Source organism: Leptonychotes weddellii, chromosome 11 (assembly GCF_054177405.1).
Source record: "Leptonychotes weddellii isolate Sample4059 chromosome 11, ASM5417740v2, whole genome shotgun sequence".
Taxonomy (NCBI): domain Eukaryota; kingdom Metazoa; phylum Chordata; class Mammalia; order Carnivora; family Phocidae; genus Leptonychotes; species Leptonychotes weddellii.
The window spans coordinates 5073061-5094981 of record NC_138379.1 but is presented as its reverse complement, the minus strand read 5'-3'; the positions used below and the strand labels follow the sequence as shown (position 1 = coordinate 5094981).

Here is a 21921-nt window from a genome sequence, read left to right as displayed (position 1 = left end):
GCCAGGATTTGAATTCAGGCAGTCTGGCTCTAGAGTCCTTTATTACCCATTATGTTACATAGAAAAATGTAGGTCAAAGGTAGGAAATAATTAGAACAGTGAAGTAAACTGGAGGGAGGACAAAAGTCATATGGGGGCAGGGGAAGAAAAAGCATGGAATGTTCTATGTACAAAAACAGTGGGAAGAATAGAGAGAAAAATTGATAGTTCCTTTAAGGGGGAGAAGAGATAACATTGGGAGAAGAGCAGAGAACAAAGGGTAGGATTTACTGATAATCTATGGCCACTTGGAATTGAAGTGTAGGACTCAGTATATTTAAGATGCAGAATTTGAGCACAGAGAAATGTTAATTGTGTTAATTATATTATGTTTAGGGAAAGTACAAGTGAAAAAAAGGGGATATAAAGAATATCTTCCCCTTCGGGAATTAAGTATGGAAGTTTTTAATCTCTGTCCTGGTTCGTGTTAAATCTCATACCCCATTTACTTTGCAGATTAAATTTAATTTCACTGTAAAGGTGAATGGAGTCCTTTCCATGGAAGTCTTTGGGTAAGTCCTTTCCATGGAAGTCTTTGGGTAAGTCCTTAAATCCATGGCTTAAGTTTATGCTGTGGCTTTATAGTTTTTCTCAGTCATTATTGTCCTGTTTCTAGTAGCGTCACAGTTTGACTTTTATTTTTTTTTTAAGATTTGTTTATTTATTTTCGAGAGAGTGAGAGCTCACGAGCCTGTGTGTGGGAGGGAGGGGCAGAGGGAAAGAGAAACCCAAGCCGACTCCATGCTGAGCGCAGAGCCTGACACAGGGCTCCAGGAAAGTCTCAATCTCATGACCCTGAGATCGTGACAGGAGCTGAAATCAAGCATTGGATACTCAACCAGCTACGCCACCCAGTTGCCCCACAGTTTGACTTCTTGACCCAAAGTCACCCTGAAATTAGTTTTGAGACCCCCCACATTTTCTTATTCTATGTTAGCTTTAATTTTTTTTTTTCAGGTTGAATAGATTTCTTTTCCTATGTTAGCTTTTAATGAGCCAGTAGATTCATCTAAACATTTCACATCTTTTCCTCTCACTAGAGTGGGTGATCTTAAAAGTCGCCATTTTCCCCTTGGTTAATTGGTTATTGAATTCTAATAATCTTTGAGGGTGGTGGTAGTCATGGGCCAAAATTTATATCAGGTAAAGATTGGTTTTAGAATCTCTGAAATAGGGTTTTTCTTTGTTTGCAGGACAAAGAATGAACCCACTTTGAACCTATCAAATGGAATTGCTCTTGTTATAAGCTGTCAGCATTATGTGAGGTGAAGGGTAAAAGCATTGTGGTCCCTCTCCATGTTTTAATCTCCTGTTATGAGTATGAATGTGGGTAGAAATTGAAAATAGCCTCATTTATCATTTCTTAGTGCCAGGTATCAGATTCTCTGTCAGAAAAGTGGAAGTAAAACTTTGAAGCTATTTTTATTGAAAACTCTTATTATTTCTGGCTCCTTGAATATATTCTAATTGACCCAAGGACATGTGCCTTCTCTTTCCCATATTATTTCTGGCTCCTTGAATATATTCTAATTGACCCAAGGACATGTGCCTTCTCTTTCCCATCTGTAAATAAAACAAAACAAACCCTGCTAATTTCAATCTTATTTACATATGAGAAGAGAGGAATGACTTTAGATAGTAGTTACTTAAACTCTTGGCTAGAAAGATACTATGAATACAAAGGAATTCTTTGCATGTTACTTTTTGTGCATCAACATTTTGCATATGTTCAGAAATCATCTCTCTACCTCCACCTTCTTCAGACTACAAAAAAAAATCCATGGAGAAGATGGGAAATAAATGGAATAGAACCCTCTGCCTTGCCTTCCTATGCTGTCCACCTACCACAGAATCCAAAGTGAACATGCATTATAGCAAGAAAAAAACTAATTTATTATTAAGTCCAACTAATTTATTCTTTATTCAGTAGTTTTCCACTCCGTTTGTATGCCCTGAACGGTCACTGGTAGTCATAGGATCTTAAGGCTTGAAGAGATTAGATTGCCCATGGCTTTTTAGTCTGTTTTTTCACTCTTAGAATTACAATTCAGATTAGATTTTTTTATTCTTTAATATGTGCAGGAAACAAAGCCCCCACCCCTTATCTTTCTTTAGTAGTCCTCTGCTGTCATACAGTCTTTTCAGACAGCTCATTATCACAGATTTACTGAAAAAGTTTAAGCCTCTGAGCCAGTGTTTGTGGACATATCTTCCTGGATGACCTGATCAGTTTAAAGAGAGAGGTAAAGAAAGCTTCGTTGGGTGTGGAGCCTACTTTATTTATTTATTTATTTTTAAAGATTTTATTTTAAGTAATCTCTACACCCAGTGTGGGGCTCAAACTCACAACCCCGAGATCAAGAGTTGCACACTTTTGATCTGAGGGAGCCAGCCAGGTGCCCTATCGTGGAGCCTACTTTAAAAAAAAAGAGAAGAAAAGAAAAAATAATTGCTTAAGAACCAAAAAAAGCTAAATTTGTCTTATCTGTTTTTTGACAGTAGACCAAAATTTGGTACAGCTGAATTACTCTGCAGCAGAATCCATCCTGTGCTAGGACATCCAGTAATGCTTCTCATCCCTGATGACATGGCTGGCTTGGGCTTGTTGGGAGAGCTGATACTGACTCCAGCGGCTGCTCTGTGTCCCTGCCCAGAGGTCTTTTCGAACCAGCCGAGTAGGATTTCTTCGGTTTCCATATCCTTTTGTGATGATAGAGTCCATCAAAATCTTCAAATTCATTGTCTTGAAAAATGAATTTTTTAAAGATTTTATTTATTTATTTTAGAGAGAGAGACAGTGAGTGCGGGGAGGAGCAGAGGGAGATGGACAAACAGACTCTGAGCTGAGTGTAGAGCCCCATGTGGGACTCAATCCCATGACCCTGAGATCATGACCTGCACTGAAATCAAGAGTTGGATGCTTAATTTACTAGGCCACCCAGGCACCCTGAAAAATGAATTTTAAATCTCAATTCTAGAAAGCCCTTGGCAAATAAACTCTGTGCCTAGAAGCCAGTATGATTTGTATAAAAACAAAAATCCATTATGAAAGCCAAGCTTGAGAATTTTTCCAAAAAATTGAAAACTATAAAATGTGACACATGTGCCACATGCTTTTCATGTAATTTAGTATGACCAAAGCATGGAATGAATGGTGCAAGCAGGAGAGAAGAGGCTGGGAAAGCAGTTGGAGTTGAACATGGCTCCTGTGTGCCACACTAAGGAGTGTGAACTTCATTCTCTTCATAGTGGGAAGCCATTGGATGTTTTAGGAGTCTCAGGCAGCATCATACAGTGGGGTAGGAGAGAGAAGTCAGCAAACACTAAGTAAGTAAGTAAGTGACCTGGCAAGAGATAATGCTTGCCTAAGTTAAAAGTGTGATGAGCATGGAAAAGAGAAACTTACCACTCGAAGGAATCAACATAATGAGGCAACCAGTTCATTGTTAGGGTAGGAGAGATTAGGGGCAGGGAATAGCCAAAGTTGATGTCAAGATTTCTACATCCAGAAGAGGCAAATCTATAGAGACAAAGTGGGTGGAGAGGGATTTTTTGGGGAGTGATAAAAATGTTCTAAAATTGTTGGTGGTGATGGTTGCACAATTTTTTGAATATACTACTACCTATTTAATTGTGCACTTTAAATGGGTAAATTTTATGTTATGTGATATGTTTAAAACTCAGTAAACTGTTTAAAAACATTTCCACAGATGGCTGATAGAATAATGACACTGTCAATTAGATGCAAATCATAAATGGCAGATTTGGAAGGTAAAGAAGATTAGCTTAGCTTTAAACATGTTAGGTTTATGGTTCCTGCTGGATGTCCCTTGAAAATGGCAAGCAGCTACATAGAAATTTTGGTCTGGAAATTGGAAATGATCAGATTTAGAGATAAATTTTAGAGCCTCAACATTTCCTCCCATGGATTTATTATAGCATAGTGCTTTGGTTAGAGCATGGCACAAGAGTGTAAATGCTGGATTCACCACTAATTGGCTGTGACTTTATGCAGCTTACTTAACCAGCCTAAGCTTTTATTTCATCAGCTTTAAAACAGAGATAATAATACTTTGTAGATTTATTTATTTCCCCTTGCAAAGGTTTTGTTGTTGTTATAGCTGTTCTTTTGGGATTTGTTTGTTTGTTTGTTTTAGGATTGATTATATACTAACCTATGTGAAGCTCCTAGCATACTGCCTGAGATATAGTAAGTGTTCAATAAATATTAGGTGTTGTTGTTATATGATTGAAACTATAAGAGTAAATGTAGTTATATATAGTAGAATATAAAGAATAAGAACAGAAGAAGGCCAAGGCCAGTGTCAGCTGAAAATACCATTAGGGAGGAGGAAGGAGCGGGATGGTGATAAAGACTATGCATGGACTTTTGGATTTTAAAATCTTAATATCTAGGTCATATAGAAGAGTATAAAGTGAAATATAAAATTTTCTCCTTCCTTCTCATCCCATTCCCCAGAGGGAATAAGGCACATTTTTCTATCCTCTTGAAGTTTACATTTAGTGGGACATGTTAATAAATAGATGTCAGGTAGTGATAAGTACAGTAAAGATAAAATAAAGCAGGTAAAGAGATAATGATAGGGAAGTTATTTTAAATATTATAGTCAACGGAGACTCTAGGGAGGTGATGTTTTATTTAGTGAAGAGAAAGAGAGCTAACAAAACTGGTAGGATTTCAGTTTCTGAAAATGACAAACTAGGTAATTTAGACCACCCTCCCATTGATGACAAATGCTGGATGAAATATTAAAACATCATAAAAGAATCTAAGAGCTCTAGTGAGTAGGAAGGAATTTCTGGGCCAACATAGGAAAAAACAGGAATAGCAGAAAGCTTGAGCCCAACACTGGGGGCTGCTTTTGCCCTGAGGTCATTTGCAAATTAGAGCAAGCAGCCAAGAGGCTAAGATGCACTTCTGAATTAATGTAGGACAAGAAGGTCAAAGAGTTTAGGGCCTGCTGAGCTGGGGTGCTGTTAAAAGCACCTCTTGTTTTGGGCAGGGATAACTAAAAGGTTACACTTTAAGGAGTAAGGTGAACCTGAAATAAACCATCCTTCACATGAACTCATATATTTTTTGGGTCATCTGGAAAGGCTAGAAAATCTTAAACTTTCAAAATGGATTAAGATGATTCTAGATTTCTAATTCTCCCAGATGCCTTGTAGAAGCAAACAAAAATTCTTTCTAGGTAGATAGATAACCACATCTGTGCTTCAGATTATTTAACAAATACTTTCTCAAAATGTCCAGCTCATGTGCATATTTCTCTCTCTCTCTGTCATACACACACACACCCCCACACCCTCCTGCCCCCACACCTAGATAAAAGGTGGACAAGGTAACATGAATAAGAGCTAGCAAAAACAAGAGCAACAGAAGCACCCAGTGGGACTCCAGATGTTGGTAATATCAGACATTGATTTTAAAAATAAAAAACTATGTTTACTATGCTTATGAAATTGAAATCCAAGCTTAAAAATCTTGCCAGGGAACTGTAAACTATAAAATGTGACATAATTTTTTAAAAAAACCAAACAGAAATTGTAGAACCAAAAAATACAATGACCTGTATTGAAATTAGGCAGGTTTAACAACAGATTAGATATAGCATAAGTGAATTTGTGAAGTAAAAGATGAGGATAGCAAAAACTTAGTAAAATAAAGCAAAGAGAGACAAAAGTATGGAAAATACAGAAGAGAGGTTAACAGGTGAGAGGAAACAGTGAGACCATTTTAATGTACATTTAATTCATGTCCCAAAGGAGAAGAGAGAAAATGAGGCAGAAACAGTCTTTGAAGAATTAATGGCTGAAGCAACTAAGACAGATTTCAGAGCTTAATAATCAAGCAGGATAAACAAAAAGATAGCTATACCTGTAGAAAATCAAAAACAAGGAGGAAAATCAGCTAAAGAAGATGGATTTTCTTCAAAAGAGAAACAAATTGACAGCTGACTTCCCCATACCAACAGGATGTAGTAGTATAATAGTATTAATGTCCTGAAACTAAAAAATCAAGCTAGAATCCCATAGCCAGTAAAGGTATTTCTCAAGATAAAAGATAATGAACTTACCTATATAGATTAATGTCATAATTCATACAGTAAGAAGAATTAATTCAACTGACTTTAGAACATAGTGTTTTGGTGTACATTCTTGGTGGGATATACTCTAAGGATGAAGTAAGCTGTAAAGCACTCTTGCAATTCATTTAGTGGTCTGGATTCTTTTTTTTTTTTTTTTTAAAGATTTTATTTATTTGACAGAGACAGAGTGAGAGAGGGAACACAAGCGAGGGGGGGTGGGAGAGGGAGAAGCAGGCTCTCGGCAGAGCAGGGAGCACGATGCGGGGCTCCGTCCCAGGGCCCTGGGATCATGGCCTGAGCCGAAGGCAAACGCTTAACGACTGAGCCACCCTGGTGCCCCTAGTGGTCTTGATTCTTAATAATGACATTGGTATTATACTGAAATTATTGTATACGTACTTATTATAAAACAAGTAATTATATTAACATTGTTGGGAACCAGAATTTTTAGAATAAGATATAGGAGTTTAAATTCAAAGAAATATTTTTATTTTGAAATAAAAAAAATATTGGGTGCCTGGGTGGCTCAGTTGGTTAAGTGACTGCCTTCGGCTCAGGTCATGATCCTGGAGTCCCTGGATCGAGTCCCACATCGGGCTCCGTGCTCGGCAGGGAGTCTGCTTCTCCCTCTGACCCTTCCCCCTCTCATTCTCTCTCTCAAATAAATAAATAAAATCTTAAAAAAAAAATGAAATAAAAAATATTTTAAAGTAATCTTAAAGTGGAATTGAAGATACCAATATGTACCCCCAAGTTTTCTGACTTTTGAAGTTATATATTTCTTAGCTTTGTCTGCTAAACAAACAAAAAACAAACAAACATAGAAACAGTGAGCACTCCTAGTACCCAGAATGTGTTCTCTAAATGTCATTGCTCACTAAAAAGGAGGAATGACTGATTCCAGGTCTAAAGTAGAAGATGAGGGGCGCCTGGGTGGCTCAGTCAGTTAAGCATCTGCCTTCCGCTCAGGTCATGATCCCAGGGTTCTGGGATCAAGTCCCACATTGGGCTCTCTGCCCAGTGGAAAGTCAGCTTCTCTCTGCCCCTTTTCCCCTCCCCCTTCCCTCACTCAAATAAATAAAATCTTAAAAAAAAAAAACGTACAAGACGAGCCTGGGTATGTTATGTTGATACAGAAAGCAAAGAAGCTATCGAAGTCCATGCGATTATGTCAATTTCAGAAATTCTATCTCCAGCCAAGAACAAATAACAGGGACTGGATCCAACCTCCTACCTTGAACAATTTAAAAAAATGGACAAATTATATAAACAACAGATAGTATAGGACAGTAAGTCTAGAGAGAGGAGAAACAAATAAACCCTGTGTTGCACCACTGTACTACCTAGAGAGAAGTTCATAGGGAGGGTGTATCCAACTAGAGTCTAGTGGAGCTCTGAGTTGAGAAGACAAAGTTCAGAGTTTAGGAAGGTTTAGGCAGCTAGAAATTACAGAGAAGAGTACCAAAGAGGAGATAAATACACAGAGAGAGCTCCAGACAGAGGAGAATTCCTGGAGAACACACAGAGCTGGGAATGGTTTCTGTTCTACCACGCAGGATAGAAAACCTCGTATTTCATAAAATATCAGCTGGAGTCCTAAGAAGGGTTTGCCTGAATATAGTGGAGGAGTTAGCCCTAGCCCTAGCTTCCCTAGTCCCACCTAACAGAGCTTAAAAGTAAGACTCAAAAGACTCAAACTATTATTCCCAAGTAACTTTATAGTGTCCCAGAAAAAAAATTCAAGAATATTTACAGGAATGCAAAAATGTCCTGCATTCGACTAGATAAACTTTGCAATGCTGGGCATCCAGTAAAAAATTACTTGACATGCAAACAAGCAGGAAAATAGGACCCATAATGAAAGAAAAAAAAATCGGTCAATGAGAACTGCCCAGAAATGACATAAGTAATAGGATTAGTAAACAAGGACATTAAGACAGGTATAACTGTACCCATATATTCAAGGTGTAAGAGAAAAAGTTGAACATATTAAGTAAAGACATAACAGATCTAAAAAAAACACCCAAATTGAATACCTAGACATAGAAATTAGAATTTTTAGGATGAAAATACACTGGATGAGATCAGTGACAGATGTACACATTGCAGAGGAAAAGATTAGTGAGCTTGAAGACATGGCAGAAGAAACCAAAATGAAACAAAAAAAGACTAAAAAAGTGAACAAAGCTTCAGTGAACTGTGGGATAACTTCAAGTGGCCTAATTCAGGGACATGTGATTGGATTCCTGCAGGGAGAAAGGGCAGATAAAATATTTGAGGAAATAATGTCCCCCAAATTTCCAAATTTGCTGAAAAGTATAAACCTGCAGATGCAAGAAGATAACAAACTTTAAACATAAGAAACTTGAATAAAATTATATCAAGACACACCATAATCAAATTGGTTAAAGCCAGTAATAAAGAAAAAACCTTAAAAGCGGCTAGAGGTAAAAAGACATATTAACATACTGGGGAACAAAGATGAGAATTAAGATTTCTCATTGGAAACTAATCTAGGAGAAAGTGAAGCAATGTTTTTATTTTATTTTTTATTTTTATTCTTTTTAAGAGAGCACGTGAGTAGGGGGTGGAGGGGCAGAGGGAGAGGGAGAATCTTTTTTTTTTTTTTTTAGATTTTATTTATTTGAGAGAGAGCACATGAGAAGGGGGAGGGTCAGAGGGAGAAGCAGACTCCCTGCTCAGCAGGGAGCCTGATGCGGGACTCAATTCCGGAACTCTAGGATCATGACCTGAGCCGAAGGCAGTTGCTTAACCAACTGAGCCACCCGGGCGCCCAAGATAGTTGACTTTTTAAAGCAAAAAAAAAAAATGCCATCAGTATATAAGATTTATAATGTATGTCGAAGTAAAATGAGTGCCAATAGCACAAAGACCAAGAGGGGAGAAATGGAAGTATATTATTGCAGGATTCTTTTTTTTTTTTTTAAAGATTTTATTTATTTATTTGACAGAGACAGACGGCGAGAGCAGGAACACAAGCAGGGGGAGTGGGAGAGGGAGAAGCAGGTTTCCCACTGATCAGGGAGCCTGATGTGGGACTCAATCCCAGGACTCTGGGATCATGACCCGAGCCGAAGGCAGCCGCTTAACGACTGAGCCACCCAGGCGCCCTTATTGCAGGATTCTTATACTTTATGTGTGTGAACTGTTATATCATTTAAAAGGAGATGGTGATAAAGTTGTATACTATGAAGCCTAAATTTATACTATAAATCCCTAAGTTTCTACAATAAAGAATTATAATGAATAAATCAAAAAAGGGGATAAAATGGAATTACAAAAACCCCCAGTCCAGAATAGAATCCAAAAATAGAAGAGGGAAATACAAGGAACAAATGCAAAACACGTAACAAGATGGTAGATATAAACCCAACCATAGCAGTATTTATATTAAATGTAAATGGTTTCAACAACCCAATTAAAAGATAGTCACACATTTTGATTCTTGAGACACTCCACTCTTACTGAGTTTGCAGTACCTCAAAGCTCCCCTGGCTCTAAACAGTGAATGTGTTGGCCTTAGCTCCTGTGTAAATGTCTTGGATTTGTGATGGAGACTTCATTTATGGGTACTGTCTCCCTTCGTTCTGCTGTGACTTTTCATAATGTCCCAGTGCCTATGGGTGAGGATTTTAATCTTCTTCACACTTAATGCTTCCTGTTTACCCTATTAAAAAGAGGATGAAAACAAACAAACAAAAAGATAAAGGAAAATATATTTCTGGTTTCTTTAGCCTTGGTTCAGGGGACAAAAAGAGTTAAGTATTAGTTGGTTTTTTTGACAGAGAGAGACACAGTGAGAGAGGGAACACAAGCAGGGAGAGTGGGAGAGGGAGGAGCAGGCTTCCCGCTGAGCAGGGAGCCCAATGCAGGGCTCCATCCCAGGACCCTGGGACCATGACCTGAGCCGAAGGCAGCTGCTTAACGACTGAGCCACCCAGGCGCCCCTAAGTATTGGTTCTTAACTGGATAATTTTGCCCTCAGAGGACATTTGGCAATGTCTGGGGATATTTTTTGACTGTCATGACTCAGGGGGAGGGTGCTACTGGCATCTAGTGGGTAGAGGCCAAGGATACTGCTAAACATCCTACAGTGCACAGGATAGCCCCTACAACAAAGAATTACCTGGCCCAAAGTGCCAGTAGTGCCAAGGTGGAGAAACCCTAGGTGAAAGGCAAGGCGAGGGTAGGAGTGAACTCAAGAAAAGGAAACCATTTCAGAGGCGTGGCCGCCTTCGTCTTGGTTAGAGAATAGGGTTAGAGGAGGTAAGGAGTTTCCTTTTTAATCTGAATATACTCAAATACTTACTGAAAGATATTTTTGTATATACTTCTAGCATGTATCACACCATATTTTACTGATTTTTACCTGTATCTCCAGTACTAATATATATATGATAACTCAAAGGTAGGTATTAAATCTGGATGTTCATCTTTGTATTCTCTGAACTTAATATGGTGTTTAGCCTGTAGTACCACTCAAACCTATGATGGAATGAGTAGGATGAATATATAAACTAATTGTCCCAATACTATACCTGTAGCACACACTTATTAAACCCAGAATAAATTTCTAGGAATTCTAGTGGATCTATCTCTGGTGCCTCACACCTATACTCAATGTGGAAAGGCTTAATACATAATCATCTAGCACCCTAGTTTATTTCTGGGAGTGTGAACCAGGTCAGTGTTATGTTTGTTTTATGCAAATGAATACATAGTCATAAAAAACTAAAATTTGGTAGTTTTCTTTAGCAACTATACATATTTCTATATGGACCCTCAGGTCTGCCTCTGATATTGCCAAGTCAGGAGCAGCCAACTACTACTGTCTTCAAAGATACCTCTTATTTCATTGACTGGAAGAAATACCACTTGTGTATGGTGCCCAATTTGGATCTCAATTTGGATAGAGGTATATCTCCCTCTCTCTGCACAGGAATAAAGAAACCTGGAGAATATTAGAGAAATGCAAGGAAATATAAATAGCAGGTGTACATAAAAAATAGGACACAGTGATCTGATGGTTTAGTTTGGGGGCCACTGGTGGGGGTCTGGCTAAGTTTGAGAATCTATGTGAAGTGCGGCAAACAGGTCAATAGTCAAAGCCGCATTAGAGCCTAGCTGTTTTGGTATTACATGTTAATGCTGGTTTTCCTCATTTCCTCTACTGCCTCCTCTCTTCCTGGTCCTCTTGAGGCAGTCAGTAGGCCTCCATCTTGTAAGGACTTGTTCAGAGGGTTTCTGTTGTACCTTAATCTGTCAACTCTGGGGTTTTAGAAAGGTTAGTAACATCATTGAACTATTATGGAAGAGAAATGTTTCCTGATGAAATGAGAAAATGCATATAAAATTACTTATAAAAAATTAAAACACCATATAAATTCAAAGCAGGAGTATAAACCATGTAGTAATCAACCTAGGAAGCTGGCCATAGTATTCCTGTAGAGCATAACCACATTAACTTTGGGTGAATCACACTGAGAGGTGGACACTTAATAACTGGACCAAAAAATAAAACTGGAAAGTAGGGATATGCAACCATGAGGTGATATCTAGGAGGTTTACAATCTTTTTTTAAGATTTTATTTATTTATCTTAGAGAGAAAGAACAAGTAGGGGAGCAGCAGAGGGAGAGGGAGAAGCAGGCTCCCCGCCGAGCAGGAAACCTGATGTGGGGCTCGATCCCAGGAACCTGGGACCATGACCTGAGCTGAAGGCAGATGCTTAATCATCTGAGCCACCCAGGCGTCCCAATCTTTTTTTTTTTTTTTTACCCACACATCCTTCCCCTTTATCAGTCTCTCTATTGGAATCTTTCATCAGCATTTAAATTGGCTCACGTCTTCCTCATTTGTAAAACAGAAGAGAACTCCCTCTGCCCTCCCATCTACACCTGTCTATACCGTCTACACCGTCTACACCGAGTGCATCCCTTCCCCTGTCTCCACCTCTCCCCAGGGGCCCCACAGGCACCACCTCACTGCACACTTGCAGAGGGAGTCGGGGGTGGGTGTAGGAGGTTTACAGTCTTGAGCTTGACTGTTGTTTGCTAGAATCCTCTGAAATTTAGAAAGTAGCCTGGTAAACTGGATGCTGAGGAAGGTGACCAGTGGGGAAGAGGCATTCTAGAGCTGTGACTGGTATGAGAAGACTGAAGCCTCCTGGGATGGAGAAGTATCTCAGGGGGAATGATAGAATCTTCTCTAGGAAGTAAGACTCAGAGTAAGGATTTTTTTCTTGAGTAGGTAGTTGTTCCAGAGGGTGCAATGAAAGGAGGAGGGTGTCTTTGAATAGGGTCTGTGGAGGTGAATGGTTTTGTGAAGAAAGAATGCCTGGTCTTAACAGGTGGGATGTCATGCCTTTAGAATTTTTGAATCTCTAGGGCTCTCCATATCTCCTTTTCTCTTTGAATTTTTATTTTCATGCTTTGTTGGTTTCCTTCGTTTTTTGCCAATTCATGATGCCTGAGCTTGCTCAGTTTACTTTGGAAATGAGTAATGTAGAAAATGTCCCCTCATCTCCTTCCCTCCCTCATTACTCTAAAGGACAGAACCAGAATCCACATGGAGGTACTTCTCCATATGGATCTGGGTAGGATTTAGGACTATCATGATTGTATTCTAAAGGATCAAGGTGCTAGAAAGTGACTGTAGGGCATCAGATTACCTGGGAATACAAATATAATATGGTAATGTGGTTAAGAACACAGATTTTGAGTCTGTCTAAAACAGTTCCACCACTTACTGCCTCATGTTAGGCAATGTATTTAATCTATTGGTGCCTTTTTTTAAATCTGTAAAATGATATAAGAATAGGTCCTATGTCGGGCGCCTGGGTGGCTCAGTCAGTTAAGCGGCTGCCTTTGGCTCAGGTCATGATCCCAGGGTCCTGGGATCGAGTCCCGCATCGGGCTCCCCGCTCTGCGGGGAACCTGCTTCTCCCTCTCCTTCTGCCTACTTGTGTTCTCTCTCTATCTCTCTGTCAAATAAATGAATAAAATCTTTAAAAAAAAAAAAAAAGAATAGGTCCTATGTCATAGTGTTGTTGAGAAGCCTATATTTAGATAGACCATGTGAAGAATTTAACACAATAAGTGGCATGTAGTAAGCATTTAATACAAATTAGCTGTTGTCATTTTCATTACTCAGGTTTGACTCTGACCTCTGCCTCTTACTAGTGATATCTATCTTAGAAAGTTGTATGGGGAATTAATAAATGTATTAATGTTTCCCAATAAATTCTAAGGAGTGCTGTTTGATTTGCATTTTACACACCCAGTTGTTATTTTGATGTTTCTTTTGTGAGTCGCTATTATTTCCTTCCATCATGTGGATAGAAAAACAGGTTCAGGAGAAGAAGGGAGTGTTCGAATATAGATCTGTCTCAGATCCTTCTTTGTTTGAGGTATAGGTTCTTTATTCACATAGCATTCTGAGGGCTTTACTTAGAATACTGTGTAATATCTTGTCCTCTAGATTTGGTGCTTCCAGATGTGAGTTATCAGGTGGAATCCAGTGAGGGAGATCAGTCTCAGAATATGGACTTCCACGGACAAACTCTGCTGCTTTTTCTCTTTGTGGATTTTCACAGCGGATTTCCAGTCCAGCAAACAGAACTGTGGAGTAGGTATAGGGGCTGCCAGTTTGGGTGTGCTTAAATGTTAAGAGAGTAAAGAAAGGGAGATGTTATATGATGCACATATATGAATTACATATATTTCTGTAGAATAATGAATTTTAATGAGAAACCTTGCCTAAATAAGTTAAATTATATGCTTTATGGAAAAGATATGTATCTTGAAACATCACTTAAATGATGACATTCCCAGATTTAGTGGGCCAGAAATTAGTGGATACTTCCTATAATGGTCTCTACAGAGTCTATTACCTTAGATGAGTGGTTCTCAACCTTAGCTGCTGATATATTACCTGGGGAGCATCTATAAAATGTCCAGACCTCACCCCCAGGGATTATGATTTCCTTGGACTGAGGCAGGATTCAGATATCAGTATGTTTTTAAAGCTCAGGCCTGAGAACTGTCCACCACGTTACCGCTTTTCCAGGTGGAATCAAGAAACATCACCGGCGTTACTTGGCCTTGATGCAGCATCTCTCTCAACTACAACATAAGGAGGTGTGGGAGTAGTATTGGTATGAATGACTTTATGTGATTGCCACATAGACCTCTGGAAAGGGAGAAACTGTCCTTGTTCAGGCATACAAAGGGGGCCTTTACAGTTTATCTGACAAATTGGTGATAACCTGTTATCAGAAAGGTTCTCTCTGTTTGTTGGTCCACGAAACAGATGCACCAAAATCACCTGCAGTATTTGAAAATGAGCTGCTTCCTGAGCCAATGATTAACTCATTGTTTTGTTACAATGTAAAAATATGGTATGGCTCAAGAATCTGCATTTTTAACAAGATACTCAGGTGATTTTTAAATATAGTAAAGTTTGAAGACCACTGAGTGTGAGTGGGAGTTGGCTTATGTGTTTAATCCAATAAACACTGAGATATAAATTTAAGTGTTTCTTTTTTTTAAGATTTTATTTATTTATTTGAGAGAGAGTGCGAGCAGGGGGAGGGGCAGAGGAAGAGGGAGAAGCCGGCTCCCTGCTGAGCAGGGGGCTTGATCCCAGGGCTCGACCAGGGATCATGATCTGGGCTGGGCCCAAGGCAGAAGCTTAACCAACTGAGCCACCCAGGGGCCCCAAATTTAAGTGTTTCTCAATGCCCTCCTAAACTTAAAGGGAAATAGCAAGAAGTGGAGCTTATAAATGTCTGGGGAAAGGTTCATAAGCCTCTCCTTTGGTGCTCCTGATAATGTTTCTGTGTTCTCTGTGAGCCAGTGTTTTTTCTTGGGACTCTACTCTCCAGCCATTCCAGTGCTTGTTTGGTGTGGCCCTGCTCATGAGAGAAAGGAGACAGCTTACATCCCCAGATCAGAAGTGCTCGTGTGGACTGGTGCCAACTATTTATTGAACAAACTATTGTCAGCTGTGGGATTCTTCCTGCTGCCTGCCTTCTGTGCTTCTCCTGTCTTTTCCCAGTATCTATATGTTGTTTAGGGGAGAAGCACACTGCTTTCCTGGGCTCTGGCTTGCAACTCTTCGTTTGAAGAGCTGTTGTTGTCTGGTGCTCCACTGTTCCATTCATCAAGGCCCTGGAATGGGAGCATAGACGTGACCCACACTAATGAGGCTTCCAGCAGGGAGGACAAAGTGAGGATGCCTAGGGTTGTTACCTGGCCTGCACTCATATGGACAGAGGCTGATAAGAGGAGCATCTTAGTGGAAAGGACTTCAGGGTAGAATCAAGAAAGCTGGGTTTAATTTTAGTTCTGCTGCCAAATTCCTCAGTGATTTTGGGGAAGCAAGTCACATAAATCATCTGATCTTTCCTTTTCATATATTTAATGTGAGATTGTTAGACTAGGTGGTATCAAAGGCCCTTCCAAGTCTAAAGACCCATAAGACTTAAGATCTACTGTTTTGGCAGGGCTTTCTGGTTGGTTGTTATTTGGTTTTGATTTTGTTTTGTTTTTGTTTTTGTTTTTTGAGGTGTGCTAGAGGGATTAGCACATTCAGTCTTCCCTAGGATGACATAAAGTCTCATACCATTTTCTGAATCCTGTTGAACACACCTGAAGAACTGATTCCTCAAAAACCAGTGTTTCCTGTCATTCTTGTAGTAATGTGATAGTTTATACATCTTTGTTTAGCTTGACTCTGAAGGCCTGTAGCATCTCAGGTAGTGATATTCGATATTGGATTAAATAGAAATTCATCACTGCATTAGTAAACATACTAAGTATCTTTTTTTTTTTTAAAAAGATTTATTTGAGAGAGAGTGGGGAGGGGCAGAGAGAGAATATCCTGAAACAGACTCCCCGCTGAGCATGGAGCCCAATGATGATGATGCTGGGCTTGATCCCAGGAGCCCAAGATCATGACCTGAGCCGAGATCATGACCTGAGCTGAAATCAAGAACTGGCTGCTCAACTGACTGAGCTACCCAGGAACCACCATACTATGTATCTTTTTAAATTTCCTCACACATCTGGTAGTTTAGGACGAGCCTTTGGAAAAGGATGTATGGTGAAGGTAGGTAGATACAGATATATGGATAGAGATACAGTAATTATATCTTCTTTTTCCCTTATTCTTTCTCATATCCTTGAAAGCTTTCTCTAGAGCTACTTTTAGGAAACAGATTGTGCAGAACTACAGTCTGTTTCCATGTGTCTTAAAAAAATCACTTAACTGGCCTCCTGCCCACCTTGTCATGGTAACTTTTCTATGATTAACTCATTATTTTGCTACAACGTTAAAGGCATCTGGTAGTATCAGCAGTTTTAGGGGAACAAACTTGTAGCTTTTTAATTAAATGTCTGCTTTCAAAAGGGGCCTAACTGATTTCTTGAGGCTATTCTTAGCACCAAACAATAGAAAACAGTAACCTATACGATTTCATCATAGCAATAGCGATATTTTCCCTTTGAATATTGCAATGTACATTTCAAAACACTTCATATATATTATCCCAGTGTATCTGCACAACATGCCTGTGAGAGCAGGTGGTATAAAGCCAATTTTAGTTTTGAAGTGAGAAAAGTGAAGGGACTTGGTCACCACAAGTTAGAGGTAGAATTCACTCTAGAATCTGTGTTCTCCAGACTCCAATTTCAGACCCCTTTTGAGCAGACCACATTTTACATTCCTTTCTGGGAAAGCATCATGGCGCGTTGTGGTAGAAAATGTACCTTCTGGTTTGCATTTTTTTTTTTTTTTTAAAGATTTTATTTATTTATTTATTGGAGAGCAAGTGAGAGAGAAACAGCATGAGAGAGGAGACGGTCAGAGGGAGAAGCAGGCTCCCCGCTGAGCCGGGAACCCGATGTGGGACTCGATCCCAGGACCCTGGGATCATGACCTGAGCCGAAGGCAGTCGCTTAACCAACTGAGCCACCCAGGCGCCCCATCTGGTTTGCATTTTTAATGCAGCCCTGAGACAAGCCAGCCAGCTGTAGGCTGCTTCACCATAGTGCCTTTGAACAGACTATTCAGGGAAGAATAGAAAAACACCGAAAAAGGAAAGGTTAACTAAGGAGTATTTTCTCAGGTGTAAAGTGAATTTGTCTTCCCGTGTCTGTTGTCTCCAGGTCATCAATGCTAACCTATTGTTGGATGACATATTTTGCCTATCACTCTTACCTGTTAGCTTTTCTTCTGAGTGGTAGTGCCTATGGTTACTTTATCAGAAATAGCCCCCATTTAAAAAGACCCTTATACCAGCAGTCTCAGAGTCATCATTGTTGAGTGTTAACTTTTTCTGTATCACGGCATATGTGAAAGGATTGAGACCCTGACAGTAACAGTGGCTCGCCACAACAGTGATGCTCACACAGGAAGGGTGTAGGGTAGACATTCTCCAACAGGCCTTTCCTTTTTCTCTTCCTCCTCCTCCTATCCATTGGGAGTCACCAGTATCACTGTTTGTAGTATGTGGTATATATTTCTGTTTCTGATATGAATTAAACAGGATCCCTCACTTGTTTCTTCAAAAATAATGTCAACCTTCACATTTAATTTGTGAAGTCTCTCATTTGTAAGTGAAATTGGGTGTTTTTTTGGGGGGGGGTTGGTCTAAAAAAGTAATTATTTGTGGATAGGCAAAAGTGGTCTCTTCTTCCAAGAAGCCTCTTTCTCATTCCTGACTCACAGCGCATAACAGCAGTCTTGAAGTGGCCATTCTCATTCAAGGTTACCAATATTTTCCCTTCCCTTAGGAGTCCACACCTTGCTCACCACTCATCTCAGTGCCATTCTCACAGAGAGCCACAGTGTAGTGCAGGATTCCATCCAGGTTGCCGTGGACCAGGCCTTGGAACAGCATCACCAGGCTACCAAGGTAATAAGAAATTCATAACTCCTTGTCTCCTACTCTAAGAAAAAGAACTAGAGGATATGACAGCCTGAGGGCCCTTCCTCCCTTAATGCCTCTTCCTCTTTTGTCACCTTGGCTGATCCTTACATTGCCTCTAGCCTAGGAACTCAAGCTTTAACTTAGGATATGTCACTGTAACCAGCTTGCATAGTCTTACCTCCTAATAGGTGAATTTGAGTAAATAGGGACAAAATAATAGAGAAAAATGACTAATAATGAGCCTTTTCCTTATCTGTCTTCCCTTCCCACACATACTTCTGGAGCTACTGCTTCACTAAATCTTAGATTCTTCCCTCATTTCTAATGCTTTATAACATCACTTTCTCTCTCTTTTTTAAAGATTTTTATTTATTTGAGAGAGAGAGTGAGCAAGAAAGAGCAAGCGAGCATGAGCGGGGGCGGGGGGAGCAGGGGAGAGGGAGAAGCAGACTCCCGCTGAGCAGGGATCCTGATCCTGGGACTCCAGGATCATGACCTGAGCTGAAGGCAGAGGCTTAACCAACTGATCGACCCAGGCACCCCATCATTTTCTCTTCTTATCTGACTTACTGATTTCCTCTATCCTTTATACTTTTGGTAACATATTTCTTAACTTCATGTAGCCCCCCTTTCAGGGAAAAAACCACACTAAGAGAGCAAAGTTTAAAGCTTTTTTTTAATAGTAAGCGCATCTATTTTATTGCCTAGTGTCTCATGGCTTATCTTTTCTGAATGTGTCTGTGTCAATAAGTCATCTCTGTAAAAGAGGAGAACATTTTTCAATCCCTAAGTGTCCTTTATATGGCATGATCTCAGTAAGTATTGTTTATGGAGGGGGAAGAGTTGTTGAAATCCTGCTGTTACTGAAATCTTTGATTCCTTTGGGATTCTCTGAACCAGCAGCTTGGGATTATTATAAACTGCCATCTCTCCTTATTATGTTCTTAGGATCATCAGAAATTGCAGGTCTCACTCTCAGTGGCTGTGAATTCCATAATGAGTATCGTGACTGGAAGCACCAGCAGTAACTTCCGAAAGATCTGTCTCGGTGCCCTTCAAGTTAGTAGGAGATTGGGGCTGCTTAAAAGTGCCAGGGTTTTAATGACATTCTACTTCCTAATGTAGTATTATGTACAGAGCTTTTAGAAACATTATTTCATTTTACCCTACTAAAACACCACAGGCCTGTGGTGTTTTAAGAAATATTTATTGAATGGATAGTTACATGTGTACTATTTTATAAATGAGAAAATAAGTTATCTAAAATTTCTACTTGCTTTAGGTCACATAGCTAGTTACAGTTAGAGCTAAGACTAGACAGTGATTCCCAGTTTCTTATTGAAGAATGTTTTGTTACCTCATGGTGACAGAAAACATTGGAAATAACTGAGTAGCCTTAAGTATTACACATATTTGGCAGTATGGAATAGTGTAACAATTGAAATCAGAGACCTGAGTTCAGTTCTTGGCTCATTTACTTACTGGCTATGTGGACTAAGGCCTGTACTTAATTTTTCTGAGCTTCATCTATAAATTGGAAAAAATAATAGTACGTCAGAAGGTTATTACGAGGGTGAGGGCTAAGTGTGAACATGCATAGCACGTGGTAGGTTCTGAATAAATGTTAGTTTCTTTCCTTTTAGGAATGTGTGCTGACCAATTGGTATTATCAGTGGGGTGACCCATTCATTCCATGTCTGTTGCTTTATTTTTTTTGTACTTTTTTCTTGAAAAAATAGTGTAATACATTCAAAATTTAAAATAATAGCTAATAATATTTATCACTGTATTTAAAAATTTTTGCATATTTTCTCAAGTTATATTGTATAGTTGTAACTGAAGAATTCTATATTCATATATAATTTGACATTTCCCCATTTCAGCTGTTTTAAAATTTGTATCAGTTACCCAGTTCTACTCCATTGGTTTAATCTAATTTAATAAACCATTCCCTTAATGAGAGGCATTTAAGTTGCTTATATTCTTTTTGCCAATATAGATAGTATTTCAGTTAATACCTCTGTGTGATATCTTGCTTCTTCTGAATTATTTCCTAGAATAAATTTCTATAAGTGGATTTACTAGGTCTAAGAGTATAACACCTTTATAATCTAGTGCATCCTACAGCTTCAGCTTTCTGGGTCATGTGGATAGCACAGGGTAATGAGAAGAATGCTACATTGGCAATCCTAAGGTCAGCCCTAACTTTTGTATTAATAAGCCATGAGATCTTAGGTGGGTCACTTCTTTTTGGATTTTAGTTTTCTCATCTATAAAGTTAGTGTATTAGGTGATTACTCTTGTCCCCTTTAACTCTAATATCCTGCAATTCTACTAAAATATAGAGGTTATTACCCATTCCTTATGGATGCTATTATCTTCTTCCTTTCTTCCCTAAAAGCCTTATCTGAGGGGAAGTTCTTATATCAGCCTTAGTTGAATATAGTGGAACCTCTGCTCTCCTGGAACTTGTTTTAGAGGAAAGCAGTTTATATAACCCCTTTATGAACAGATAGATCTCTGGGATATGTATTTCCTATAGAGATAGGAGAACAAAGGCCTTGTGTGAAAGATCTTGCTTAGGTAACAGAAATTGGAAGACCTAGGAGCCACAACTACCTATCTCATGCCATGTATCCCAGGCCTTCTCTCTACTCCTGTATCCATAGGAGTTAAGGATACTCCTAACATAACATGAGGGATGTCAGTGGTTTGCCTTCCTGTTTGTCTCATCCTCTTCCCATATCCTGTGGGTACCTTCCTTTTGGTTGCCAGTACTGGAATTCAGCATGTTTCATCTCTGACCCATTTTAGGCAGCTGACACTCAAGAGTTTGGGACCAAACTGCATAAATCATTTCATGAGATCACCCGGCACCGATTTCTTCCCTACTGCTCATGTGAGATGAAGCAGGTAAGTATAAAGTAATAATCAGTACTTTGGTGGAAATCTTCCATATTGATGTGTGGGAACTCTGAATACAGGGTAGTTAGGTGCAGGTACTTTAGTTTGCACAATCTGAGGTTAGCTTTCAGCAAGGAAGCCTATGGTTTAGGAAAACTTTATAGAATATAGTATTACACAGAGATCAAGAGCATGGCTAGATGTTGCTCAAATTCCATTTCTGCCACTAACTAGTTATGTAGTATTGTGAAAGCTATTTAATCTTTCTAAGCCTTAGTTTCTTTATCAATAAAATAGAAATGATGCATACCTAAAATGATTGTTGTGAGGTTTGAATAAAATAATGTATGTAGAGTGCTGAGCACATAGCTACCATTACAATGGTGATGATACAGTGGAGTATTTATGTTTAGTTTTGTCTAATCAAAACCATACTTTATTCACCTTTCTGGATGCTGGAGATAGAGAATTGCATTAGTTGGGGTCTCCACCCTCAAGGAGCTCAAACAACTTCATCTGGTTTTGTGACAGACTCCTCTAATGAGTGAAAGAATCGTAGCTGGGAAATTCTCTAGATCTCCAGATTCCAGGTATAGCTGATAATGGTGTTCCAAGTAAAGCCCACTCTCTGGCTCTCTTTGCTCCAATCGGTAGGACTGGCTTTTGTGGAACTAAAGGATAATATGAGAAAATAAAGGAGATCACGGGTGATATTATTATACAGTGGCTTCTGGCCAAGATGGAGTGACAGGAACTAGATTTACTCTCCTGACTGAAATAACAAAAATCCAGACACAACATATAAAACAATGGTTCTCAAGACATTGGGCATCAATGAATAGAATAGTCTTTCCTGAGACATGGAAAATAAATGAAGTGAAGTGAGCCCTAGGATTACCCTAACATACTGCCTAGA

General features: G+C 39.2%; 1 protein-coding gene across 7 annotated transcripts in view; it reads left to right on the top strand.

Annotated features, from left to right (window-relative positions):
* The window catches only part of TOP6BL (TOP6B like initiator of meiotic double strand breaks), a 98198-nt gene that overhangs the window by 58746 nt on the left and 17531 nt on the right, over positions 1-21921 (top strand). For 4 of the 7 annotated variants that reach the window (XM_081797713.1, XM_081797716.1, XM_081797711.1 and 1 more), the window contains 8 exons: positions 496-551; positions 1233-1304; positions 2539-2738; positions 10939-11085; positions 13649-13795; positions 17965-18086; positions 19050-19160; positions 20916-21014. In XM_081797713.1, the coding sequence (XP_081653839.1) occupies positions 496-551; positions 1233-1304; positions 2539-2738; positions 10939-11085; positions 13649-13795; positions 17965-18086; positions 19050-19160; positions 20916-21014 (954 nt within the window). The remainder of the gene's footprint in view (positions 1-495; positions 552-1232; positions 1305-2538; positions 2739-10938; positions 11086-13648; positions 13796-17964; positions 18087-19049; positions 19161-20915; positions 21015-21921) is intronic. The other 3 variants (XM_081797712.1, XM_081797715.1, XM_081797714.1) reach the window with 3 other exon arrangements.